This window comes from Leucoraja erinacea, chromosome 2, assembly GCF_028641065.1.
Source record: "Leucoraja erinacea ecotype New England chromosome 2, Leri_hhj_1, whole genome shotgun sequence".
NCBI classification, from domain to species: Eukaryota; Metazoa; Chordata; class Chondrichthyes; order Rajiformes; family Rajidae; genus Leucoraja; species Leucoraja erinaceus.
In genome coordinates, this window is record NC_073378.1 from 116,492,650 (window position 1) to 116,506,452 (window position 13,803).

General features: G+C 39.5%; 1 protein-coding gene across 1 annotated transcript; it reads left to right on the top strand.

The window, feature by feature from the left end:
- The first annotated feature begins 224 nt into the window (after window positions 1–224).
- en2a (engrailed homeobox 2a) lies at window positions 225–4,645 on the top strand. The gene is given in 3 exon segments (XM_055664293.1): window positions 225–691; window positions 693–945; window positions 3,902–4,645. Coding segments are annotated over 3 exon segments (861 nt in total). The 5' UTR covers window positions 225–400; the 3' UTR covers window positions 4,219–4,645.
- Window positions 4,646–13,803: the final 9,158 nt, after the last annotated feature.

The following is a 13,803-nucleotide window of genomic DNA, read 5'->3' on the forward strand; positions in this document are numbered from 1 at the left end:
GGGGAAGGGCAGGGAGGAGAGAGGGAGGGAGACAAGAGCCTTGAAAAGTGAAGGCTGCCGATTAAACGTGAGCCATGGATACCTGGGTGCGGAACTGAGACAAGGCAAAGTATGATTATCCGCACCTAAGCCACACGAGCAGCAGCAATCAGACGGGGGGTGGGTGGGTGGGTGGGAGGGGGGGGGGGGGGGACGTTAAAGGCGGAGAGATTGATGCTGGCAAGATATTAAAGGAGGAACGTTTTGGGGGGAGAACTAAAAGGCAAGATCTGAGCTTCCACTCATTCTTTCCACAAACCAACTTGGATATCGCTGCATACTTGAGTGGGTGAAAGGCTAAAGAGAGCTGGGAAGGGGGGGACGGGGACGGGGACGACAGTTCCGAAGCCGTTCACACACTATGGAAGAAAATGATCAAAATAACCATGAAGTGGACAACCAGGAGTCGAGCAACGAGTCTAACCGAGCCATCATGCCGCTACTCCAGGCGCCGGGGAACCAGCTCCCTCACCGGATCACCAACTTTTTCATCGACAACATCTTGCGGCCGGACTTCGGCAAAAGGAAAGACGGGCACCGCGATCAGAGTCACGTCCCCGGGAGAGAGAACGTTAGCCCGTCGGCGGTGGTGTCCGGTCAAAGCGGAGGCAGCGCGCCCGGGGTGGGAGGAGGAGGAGGAGGAGGAGGAGGAGGTGGTGGTGGTGTGTGGTGGTGTTGGTGGTGATGGTGTCTCCGGCGGAGGAGGAGGGGCTCCAGCCAGCCCGTCTGGCCCGGCTAAGAAACGAGACGTGGCGGGAGAAGCGACGCTGAGGAACGGCGAGAGCGCCGAGCAATCCCAGAGCTCCGATTCAGACAGCTCCCACAGCAGCACCAGCGCAGTCTCCCAACCCATGCTTTGGCCTGCGTGGGTTTACTGCACTAGATACTCGGACAGGCCTTCTTCAGGTGAGGGAACACGACAATAAAACCATTCTCCATGTCAGGTTTATATTGGGGGGGAAAGGGGGCTTGTGTTAAACTTTAAAAGGCGGATAGCCAAGAGCTTAAAATAACTGAATCATCAGTTAATTTAATTTTGCAAACATGCTAGCGTAAACTAAATGGAGAGCAACAATCTCGCTTTCCTTGTGACATGTATTTTTACAGGAATCTTGCTATATTCCATTAAATGAACAGGAGGGAAAAGTTTCCTCAGATTCTCCACAACACGGTGATGGCCTTGAATGGTTCTCCAAACGTGTCTTGATTTTTTTTAAATTAACAAAAGACTGATCCTTCTACACGTGGGACCCACACAACAGACATAAGTATTTCTAACATTAAATCTGTGCAGAATCAACATTGTAGATTTTATTTTCAGGAAGGCAAGTGCAGACTAAACGATCTCAACTCTCCACTTAACATAGTTTGAATGAAGTCGAACTCAGTGTAAATCTAAAAAGGTCATATTTTCATGTTGAGAAGGATAGCAGACAGGGGAACTGTCCAAATGCATCGATGCGATGAACGAGTCTTTTCAATCGGTTCCCGGGGTGCGTTTTGATTGTAAAAAAAATTCGACACTGCGCTTACGGGGTAAATTATATCAAGACCTATTGTTTGAAAGAAAGCCTCATCCATTGTTAGAATAAAAATGGACGGTAATTTAGAGTTTCGTGTCTATAAGCGGCGGAATTTTTAAAATCAGAAATACGTCTGGTAGTTATTGCTATACGAAAACGCTCACGATGCACTCCGCCGCTCCAGTATGTCTCTTTGTTGACTAGTATTTAGCATATTTTTGTCAGCGAACTAGGCCTCGCTATATTCGATCGGCTTCAGACTTGCCGCTTCCGAGGTGAGAGCACATGAGAGTCGCATTGGCAAAGAATATAACAACACGCGCAATAAAATAACCCACAGCACATTATTTTGAAATCAGATTTTGAAATTACGTAATGTGCAAAAAAAATCCAACTTCAGCCCTCGAAGGACACGACCAATAATTCGCCGGAAATAACAGAGAGCTTGTATTAATATAATGGCACGTTTTATCTGGAGGAGAAACATCAAATAATATGTTTAATCCATCCCAAACAAATTATCACAGGCTTGTTTTTTTTTAAATCGCAATAACTAAAGAGAGGGGTTGAAATATAGACTGTTACAGAGTTAGTGAACCTGGGGTAGCAACTATGTTTGTCATGCGTTTTTGCTTTGTCGATCCACATTTTATTTTAATCATTACAGTTGTGTGTAGTTGGTTCCAGTTGAGTGTTGGGTATCATACTTTGAGAGGAGTAGAGTAGGAATGCATTAAAATTTTAACTGCCCTAACACACACTGGGCAAATTACAACCACACACACACACAGACACACACACAGACACACAGACACACACACACACACACAGACACACACACACAGACACACACACACACACACACACACACACACACACACACACACACACACACACACACACACACACAGGCCCAGTCACTTGGACCGTCACACTTTCTTCTAGCGCTGCTCAAAGATTCACGGCTTCCGAAAACGTTTATAATTTGCCGATAAATAGGTGGCAACTTCCTCCCGTTTCCCCCCTTAAATCACATTTTTAAATGTTTATTTTTTTTCTTTGCACGAAGACCCGGGAGAGAAAGTTGTAAATCCGCGACCCACGGGTGTTGGTTGTGTATCAAGCGTTTGTTACTATCGTTAGTTTCAATATTATTTGATATTCCGACAACTTTCAGGCCCTTGGATCAGAGGGGGGTGAATGTTTTTTTTCCTTCCATGGTTGCAAAACCTTCAATTTATTGTATATTTAAAGTTTGTTGTTTTGCTGACGCGACTGAACGGCGGGCCATTTAATCATTGATTTTTAAAGTTGTTTCCCACCCTTCTATTTTGATGACACTTTTTATTCAAGCAATCATTTTTATTATGTCTCTATCCTGGTTTATCTATTGAGACTCACAAACTTTACATTGCACATTCCCACGTACGGTAGTTAGCGCACGAATGACTGCAATTGGTTTGAAAGGACGATTACATTATTACACGAATCCTATCCCCCCCCCCCCCCCCCCCCCCCCCCCCCCCCCCCCCCCGTCTAACCACCATCATGAAACATAGAACGAGGACTGTGTATATGAAAACCCTCGGCGAACGTGTTATGCTTTTCTCTTAACTTTATGAGTTGCATGTGGAGGCAAATCTGCCTCATTGTGTTCAGTTTCGCATTCAAGTCATCTTTTTCCCCATGTACTCTCTGCTATAATTGGAACTCTATCAAATGAAGGGGCAACGAATAACATAAACATCGCCCTAACTGCAGGTTTGCAAGATTTTAAAAGTTTTCAATACTGTGTAATCCAGAAATAGGGACGAAGGAAGATACACGAGCATTCCCAACTTCAGGGGCAAATTGTAGCGATATATATAGGCGGTTGTTATCACACAGTCTGAATTTAAGCGGATTATGGATCACACTCTTACCTATTTGTAATGAATTGTATCGCACTGAACACATACAAAATGTTATTTCTTTCAATCCTACTGCAATGATCCACCAAACTCGCTGATCTATGCATCCCGTAGCCTACTTCCTGAAATGTGCATTTGGCCGTTGTTGGATAGAAATGTTCACGTTAAAATTGCGAATAGTGCAGGCATATATTGTCAATGATTTATCATTGCCCACGAGCTAAGACATTGTTTTATAGTCTCAAGTTTTGATTTATTGTTGAAAGAATTAGAATCACGAGGGAGGAAAATGGCACCTGTGTTCGTGCTTATATCCATCGTACAGCAGTTTATTAAATGTGATAGTCTGGGTTTTGTTTGATTTTGTCACTTTAACAAAGATCTCACTGCTTTTATTTTTGTAACACTGCGTTTACACTTTAATTTTAGGTCCCAGGTCCCGCAAACCAAAGAAAAAGACTCCCAATAAGGAGGACAAGCGACCGAGGACAGCGTTCACAGCCGAACAATTGCAGAGACTGAAAGCCGAGTTTCAGACGAACCGCTATCTAACCGAGCAACGCCGGCAGAGCTTAGCTCACGAACTCAGTCTCAACGAATCCCAAATCAAAATCTGGTTTCAGAACAAGCGAGCCAAAATCAAGAAAGCTAGCGGATCAAAGAACTCACTGGCACTACATTTAATGGCACAAGGACTTTACAACCATTCCAACACGGGGAAAGAAGATAAGGAAGAAAGCGAATAGCAGAGATTGAACAAAAGTGCGAACAAATACAATGCAATAATATAAATCTAAAAAAAAAATAAAGGGCCAGTGTATTGAGAAAGAAAGAGAGAGAAAAAGATACCAGCATAGTTTTTAAAAGATATGAAATTGTATGAGATATTATTCCGCAATATTCTGTGTATATAATTCAGGTAAGGTGTTGTAAAAAAAACTGAAATATTTCAATATATGGTGAGATATTGTTTCTGGGATTTCAGAAGCTACTTTTTTTGCCGCGGATATTGTTCGTTGGTTGCATTTTCTACCAGTCACCGACTGGGTTCCGTAGCCGCTCGGTGAACAAACTAACGTGAAATTTAAACCAACCTGCTGAAGTCCAAAGAATTTTCCTGCTGTTGTTTTACAGAAAATATGTTAAATTAAATAAATATCAAATGTTTGATTCTACTGCAAGGTTTACAGCTTTTGAGATTGCTTTCTTTAAAAAAACAAAACAACGAACTAAAGGCGGTTTTGAGACAAGGTACATTGGGACGTGTTTTTGATTATTTAGATTATTAATATCGGAAGGCGGGGAAGATTTTCAATGGAAGTAACTTAACCGAGGGTCGGATAATTACGTTGTGAGGGAAGACTGAATTGTGTGAAAAATTCTACACGATTCTCTGGCCTTGATGAAATATATTAAGGGGGCGAGAATGAAACCAGCCAACTTTCATTTATGCATTTGTTTTGGTGAGCAGCGTTGAATTTTTTTTTAAACATTTGAAATATGTTATCGGGTTGGGGCGTTGCAAGCGGTAGACGAAACTCTGGAAGCAAACAGCGGAGATAAAACGATATTGTTTTCATCCATTTTTAAAAACCATAAACCGAGTGGGCGGTTATGGGGTGGGGGAAGATGGTTGGGTTACAAAAAAAGTGTTCAGCCGATGGGCTTCCGCCTCTGGAGCGCCTCCCTGCGGCATATGGCGAGGTCTCAAAATGTCAAGTTCAACCAAGAACTTGATACACGACGCATTCGACCGGAAACCTCTCACTGTGGTTGTAAACAGATCTTTTTTTTTTAAGGCATTTTATATTTTGGATCCGGGCATTGTTGTTGAACGTTGTTCGAGTAAACATACGCAAAGTAACAAATAATACGAAAGGCTCCACTTACTTTGCTGCCGCGGATCATTAGTCGAAACATGGAGTATTTTTTTTTCTGTGTCCGATTGCCAGGGCGCTTGTACTGTCTGAGTTAGAGGCACCGAGGCTGGGCTGTACAAACAGCAGCCCTCTCTCCTTCGTCTTCCGATCTAAAATTCGACGCAATCAAAGCGCACGGAAATACAATTTCTGCTGCTTTGCCCACGTGTTTTTTTTGTACCCTGTCTTTCACAAGAAAGTGCAACGTATTTCTTGCTGTAATTTCCAAGACCTATAGAGAGCGTCATTTGCAAAACATATTATTGTCGTATTCATTGCTAGTTTTCAAATGCGCTGGACTTAGAATAATGTTCCAAGTCACATTCTTTGATAAATTTATCATCGACAAGCTAAAGACTCGAAAGGAAAAAGTACTCTTCCGAATACACTTGGTAACATTTTGAATCAGTGTTATCCTAGCGCTAACAATTAGGCAATGTGAATGTCCAAAGATGCAAGCGTCCTAATTGTGTGGAGTCGACTCCGGTAAAAAGTGTTTACTTTAGGAAGTCAAATATACCTTGACTTTGCTGGTAACTGATATGAAATCAGTAACATAATTTATAGTCTTTTTTACAATACCTTCAATATCGCCTCGTTATTTTGATATGGTGAAGTTAGCTAAATATAATAAATGCACCGAGGCGCTGTAAAATATCCGTATCCTTCCTGTATTTTTAAATACTTGCGATCCACGTAACCCGCTTTAATACACCAACACTGTATACAAGTTGTATATAAGAAAAAAATACTATAGTAACAATCGCCTGGAATAGAAACTGTCAATGGTAAACTGCACAGGGACTGTATGAAGTGCAAATCCTGGATGGATTCTTTGTCTGATAAATGCAAAGAAAGCGAATCAATCTGCGTTTATTCTCCCTAAATTATATATGCACCTCTGATTTTATTTGTGTGATTTCAGATTAAAAACAGTGACAACGTAATATAAGTTACTCCAAAATCATTCAAATTTCTAACGTTTAAGTGTTCCTTGGTGTGGATAAGTAAAGATGTGTATACTTCAAAGACAACACATTTCACTGGGGTCCAAACGGGATAAAATATAAGTACCTCGGCCCTATAGAGTACTAGCAAAACGAGTACCAACATCTCGCTTTAACGCCAAGATGATGGGTTTAATGGTAAATCAAGTGATTACCAACACAATTGAAACTCGTCTTCTTTAGTGCATTTTATTTTAGATCATAACATAATAACAACGTACAATGAAAATGACGCATTAATCAAGAAATTATGGACCCTTTTCCACTTCTTTGTGAAAATCTGGCAGTTTCTAATCGCGTCTGATTTACTACATTATATATTATATAATATGTTAGGCTCGCGATAAATATTAGCACTGATGTATCTACAAATTTTATTTATTAATTATATTTCGCACTTTACAAAACGTCGTCGGCGTAAGCAATGTTATCGTACTCTTGCACAATGAGTTGACCGATGAGAAAAAAATAGTTAAGATTGCAGTTTAGTGAATCATAAATGCATTATGACATTTCAGAATTTGTTGTTTATGAATGCAACCAAAGAAAACCAGGTTCTCCCTAAACAGCATGTAGAAAATCAAACATAAATGGCTGAAAAGACTGACATTGACGCCATATTGTGTTACCTCCTGGACGCAGACAAGTACATAAAAGGAAAAAACGAGTTTGTTCATGAAGGTTGTATTTAGAAGTTACGTCATTTTCATATTTGAGCTTAAGATTCTATTACAAACTAATAGAATTTCTGGCAGGACGTAGCCAAAAAGCTTGATAAACTCGCAATTTAATTTTTTTTAAAGAGCCGTTCCAATCGCAACATATTCTGGGATTACAAACTTCAAGTCAATGTCCCCCAAGTTCTGAATTTCCGGGTTTTTTTTAAGTTGAGTTGTGAGGAATTGGATTAAAACTGCCCTGATTTTTAAACAATTTGTTAAGTAAACATAGTAAGTTATTGGGAATCAGTCTAATACAGTGATTGTTGATTCAACTTAATGTAAGTAATACAGGGCACAGTTTGGAAAAAGAATCAAACGCAGTGAGCGATAATTAAACTTTGTTTTCCACCAATAAGCCAATCTTGATTATAGCTAATATTAAAAGGATCTTGTAATGGTAATAATAGCCTGCGCCCTGAGAACGCAAGTTAAACTGATTCCAAGGGAGTTATATTTCTCGCTGATGACCTAAAGCGGTTACCAAGAATTTATCGAAATTAAGTGTTGCATGGGAACTAAATCTGATCGGCTGTTGTTGACATTTCCTGTCAACAGTTCCAATATGTTCCGAAAAAAATCAAAAATCATTCCAGATTTTTATTTCAGGAATAATTGATGAACTCCGCGTCTTCGCACGTTCATTTGGGCGAGGAAACTTCACAAAGTTTTTCTTTCCGAATTCAAGTAAATTAATGCCAGGGACCTGAAAGATTAGATATTTGCATTCTGGGACGAAAAACATTTCTAAAACAATGAACTCGCGCAACAAGAAAAAAAAGTCACAAGATGATCTTGTTCTCACTTGTAATCGAAAAGATGGGAGCTGATCATTGCGCCGATTAGTATACCGTGGTTTTCTTTGAATTCAATGAGAATTACAAGCAAACAAAATAGAAGTGAATGTAAATGTTGGGGTCAGATCATTTAAGGTCACTCCACAGATTCATTGCTAATTTGTACTCGTGTAGACTTCGAACCCTACAATCAATCGCCCTTTAAATATACCTCTATACACACACATATTATATATATATATATATTTTTTTTATTTGCCCTTTAAGTATATATTTTTTTTAAATCAAGCAGAGCTTAATAAAGTAATATAGGTATTATTTTGGTTAAAGGCTTTCGAGATTTAGTTTATTATAATGAATATTCGGTGGATAATTCTTCCAAACTGTGCCCATTGTTTCTTAAATTAAAGTGTATCACACCACACAGTTTTTGATTGGTTTCCAATGACTTACTACATTTACATCAAATTGTTTAAAAATCAGGATAGTTTTAATCCGATTTCCCACACCTCAACTTTTAAAATGAAGGAAACTAATTACCCTATTAGCACTGTAGAACTAAATTATACACACTCGCTGGCGAATATTGAAGAGAGACAAATATAAGCACCAATACAGGTTAAAACAAATTATTTTGGCGTATCTCAATGCAGAAATTATCTGATTCGTCGTTACACAAAACGCCAAGGAACAAGAAAGCTGGAGGTTGGCATTTGCCATATTAAGTGTCCAGTGACTAATAAAACATTAGGGGGTGTGCGGATTTAACAATATCCTCAATGTTTCTCCTTTAAATGCCACTGGTTTTCAACAACTAAATTGTGCAGTAGCTGATATGCACGAGATTAATAGAAAAGCAAGGACTGGTCTGTAAATGTAAGAGAACAAAGTAATAACAATTGCCAACTGTGCAATATATTGCTACATTGCAGTTCAGGCATTTGTTGGTCTTTATAGTAACTACAAGTGATTCAATGGGGATTTTATTTCATTTTACAAGAAAGTTTCACGCGGCAAACTATATTAAAAGTAGACTGGCGAAAAACGTTAAAAGTAGTATAATTTTGCAAGCAAGTTATCCATGGTAGCTGTAGTTCACCGTACTCATATATATGGCAATAAACACGACTCGACAACTTTCCTGATATCTTATTAGCAGATAATGGTCCAATTGGCTTGCCGTTCATATTTTTTTTTTAATTTGCCTCCTATGCCCTCCCCAAAGTATTGCCTTTTTTTAAAAGCTGAACATAAAATAGAACTAACAGCCATTGGCAATAGACAGTCAGAAGTTACAAAGTAAAAGCTTAATTGGACCCCGCACCCCCCCCCCCCCCCCCTGGTAAACAATATCACTAAATGGGCACAAAAATGCGAAGATATTCTAGTGTTATAGGTTTTTAAAAGGTGTGAATTTACAGAGCCGCCGAAGTACCTAAGAATGTAGTTAAGGTATTTCCTTACTCTTGGGTCTTGAAGAGATTTTGTAAACATTCCAGGAATGAAAATAAAAGAGCAGTTCCCATTCACGGAATGTCATTGTTAGCAAAATAAACGTCGTTTCACACTCTGGTTCATGCTCATCGTTCTTATCGCTTTTAAATCCGAATACTTCAGTAAGTGTTTAATGCAATGAATTGGTTGTGAATTTGAACATTAATTGTGATTAATCATGGTAACGCATTGCAAATAAAAAGGTGAAATACAACTATTCAACAGCACGTAGCTATAATTTATTTGCGACAGACCGTGATATTTAGGCTGGGAAAGAATGTATTAATTGGATCCAATATACGTTTGATCTGTGACCAGACTCAAGTTTCTGGATGTTTTAAAATCATTATTCGGCTTTGCCAGCCGCAATGCATCTTTGACCCACCCCCTAATAAAGAATCCTTCCGTAAACCGGCCAGTTAATTTATTTTGGAAAATGTACTTAGAGAAAACTAAGATGCTGGCAAATTAACTTATTTTTTAAGAAGATTATGGTTTGATTATATATTTTGGTCACTCTAGTAAATCTGATGTTTTATGTTCGAGAACAAACGTAGCGGTTTAGATGGAGGTTATTCCAAAGATTTGTGAATTTCGCCGAAGAAAAGAAATAAAGTTTGCTCGAGGGTACAAACTGTTGTTTTTGCTTTCAATAATTTAACGTGTTAATAATCCATAGTACGTAATCGGATTGTGTAATATCCAAAGCACCTTTGAATATTTTATAGCATTCCAAACTTTCCTACAAACTTTTGGGAACACCATCAACATTTTTTTAAGAGGACGGCTTCGGTTAAAGATTTTTTTAAACATCGCGCGACTGTTAAAGTACATTTAAAGCAATTATTTGTACTTAAGTCAATGGTAAATCATCTGAAACAAAGTTTTGGCTAATAACTTTTAACACCCTAGCCAGGCTGTTTGGATTAAAGCAGGAAGCCATATTTAAATAAATTTAAAAATCATTTGCAATGTAGCTACAACGTAAATACGAGCTTTCTCTTTCCTTTCAAACAACGTTAGTGCCTTTGTTATCCCCCCCCGAAACGTCATTAAGTTCCATTTGTTTCTACCTGGCTCTGCTAAATATAGAGACTGGGAAACGTTACAGAAAATGTCAGACAAAAGTAGCTGTCAGGCCTGAGCATTTCCCAGCATTGACCCGCTATCAAATGCTAAAGAAGTAATCTGCATTTCTATTCTTGCTCAGCTTGTATGTGGAAGTAACGCCCAATGGTCACTGCCTTGATGAGGCTGGACCTGTACAAGTGGGGAGCAACTGCTCCTCTCACACACTGTGAATGGAGTCTGGAGCCAGGAGACCGGGGTGAAGGTCAAAGCTTCTGCCACGACTGCAGGTGGTTCGTTTCCTCTCTGTCCCAAATCATATGCGCTTCCGAACAAAATTCACAAACTTTCCGAGCATCTAGTCCAACTGTCGAGGTGACACTCCCCCATCAAACCCCCGTTTTAACCAATCAAAACCTGCGCCGATGAGCTAAAAAGGATTACCACCCCCCTCCCTCCCTCTCTCCAGTGACTTTACAATCAAGTATTGCAAATGGCGGGTGCGTGAAAAAATGAACTGGGGCGAAAAAAATCCCCAACTTAAATATGTTAGTCTTTCCAGTTTACACTGCAGAGTGGAGGCTGTTATGATTTAAAGCGTTATGAAGTGGCGGGGGGAAATAAAAGTTAGTTGAAATGTACTCTTTTTTGGGAAATCGACTGGCTGTCTTCAACACAAAAGCGACCCCTCCCCCCACAGTTATTTCACCCATAGTTTTTTTTTAATGCTTCCTTGTCCAACTTGAATATGCAATGAAGCGCCAGCCTTTTGTGGCGGAAATATAATTAAACTGGTGAAAGATGTAAAAATGAAGAATAGGGATGACATCAGGCCGATTTCACACTTGGCACTCCAATTGCCAGGACGAAGCCAGGCTCTTGCCACGCAACACAGATCAAAGCGAACTGCCACCACCAAAAAGGGAAAGGGGGATTTAAGTATGCTAATCCCCAGGACAAATATATTTTAATCTTGTTAGAATACAAGTTAATGCTGCAGCTCAGAGGCTGAACTTTGTCAGACTGTAGAGAACCACTTTGCTGCAGGTCTGATTGAGGTGGACCTCCTGGTTCAATGATATTGAATTTAAGTAATTTTACAAAATGCTCCTTCATACAGACGAGGCTAGTCTAAAGAAAGATACTCCCTCCCTTCCATCTAAAGCCTTAGCAGCTGTGTCACTGACCTTGCAAAGCTCCCCTACCAAGTCATATACGAGCGGGAGGAAATGAGCATTATCTGTCCAGTTTGTACATCGCAAACTAAATCCAATCCACTAATTTTACATCGACGCCGACCATTGATCGCGTTGATTGGTACAATGGTTAATGACAGTTTGTGTTGTAGTCATAGAAATATAATTTGCATCAATAGATTCAGAAAGTCAAGTGCCATAAAAATATGCTAGGGCGATGGGGAGGTTGGTTGGTGGAAGGCGCACTCCAAAAAAATAATTGCAAGTACAGATCATCACTCAGTAAACCAAATTGTAAGTGTAGGAAGGAACTGCAGATGCTGGTTTACACCGAAGATAGCCACAAAATGCTGGAGTAACTCAGCCGGACAGGCAGCATCTCTGGAGAAAAGGAATAGGTAACGTTTCGGGTCGAAACCCTTCTTCCGACCGTCGAATCAAATAGTAATATTGATATCCGGATATTCACGAAAAAACGGTAGTCTGGTTAAATGCAAGATGCTATTTATCTGCAATGGGCCCCCAAAAAAAACGTTGCCAGCGATAATCCATAAAATGATACTGGTGATTTCTGCAAGTAACATGGGATGAGCATAGATGGCAAGGGAGGAAGGAACGTCCAGCACACTGAACTCGAAAGTCACGAAAAGTCTCATTAACGTCCAATTTGTGAACGCGATTGCTCTTCGAAAATAGTCAATGTGACTACAATGTAATCAAAGAAAAGGTTGCCTAAACATTCGTAATTCAATTTGGAATTATTATAAACGGAAGTTGATGATAGCGCTTGCCCTCAGAGGTTTTGTACAAAAACAGTCGCAATGGTTAAGTGCCCATTGTAAAAGGAGCGTCGTGAGCTGAATCTCCACGAGTTTAGCCTTCTCAGCGGGACTCTGCATTGAATTGCAATAATATGTCCCTCGCTTAAAAGAAATACAACTTAAAGAAATGACCTTCGTACAATTAACGGGGTGGTGCACAATTCGAGATGTAAACAGGGCACGCCGACAAAGTTAATACTCGGCTGCAGATCATCAGAAGAGAGAAAAATCGTTTCAAAGTATCCAGCAAATTCGGTCGGCAGTTGTAACCAGCTAATCAGACCGTTTCAGTTTTACCTCCGGTGGTTCAAAATTGGAAAGTTCCTTTCTATACTGGTCATTCTCCAGGACTTTGACCTCATGACCACAGATTATATGTCAATTTCAGCATTCTAAAGAAAGAGTTATTGGGCCAATAGAAATGGCTTCAGGTAAAGGAATCGTTGGTTTCATTAAACGACAATGAAGTTTACGCGAAGCATTGCTAAAGAGTCATCGATCGAAGCATAAAACATTTGAGGGCGCTTGCCCATTGCCCTCCTTTATTGTAATTAACTGGGCAGTACGTTAAAATAAAACGACAGCGCTGCCACTAAATAAATTGGCTTGATTGTAATAAACTACCTGTTGGAAAAAAAGTTGCCCACTAATTCATGTATTGCTATTAACTTAGTTATCGCGACAATTTAGGAATTGTTTAATTATTTAAATTGCGCACCAATTCATATATTGCCAAATACTTACCACACAGTTAAGGAACTGTTCAAAAAAAACGTCTACAGTGTACGAAGCATTGTTTATATTAAATCATCAAGGTGGAATAACTGGCATTAACATATCCTTTCCACGCAAAATGCGATGTTCTGTAAAGTCTATTGTAATCAGCATGTAAACATTAGCTGGATGGGGCGCGGATATGCCAGAGTAGTGGACATTTTCATAACTTTCGCTTTCATATGAGGAAAAATACCCTGCAGAGATAAACAGGTATAATTTCTAAATAAGGCTGTTCTAAATCTTCAGTAGAGTACATTATTCATTATTCATAGAAATAACATTTATGTTATGTGTAGATAAAAATATATCAGTTTTATTGTCCCATTGAAAATTCAAGGATTTACTAAACATGGTTATCACCGAGAACAAGTTGCAGCAAGGATAAGGGACACTTGTCTAAATTCATAGAATGAAAATAGAGGTAAAAAGAATATTAGACTTTTTTTAGAGAAACAGTTGACAACCAGGTGTAAATTAATGTGCCACTCAAGTCAATAAGGAAATAGTAACAAAAATAAAAACAGACCCACAAA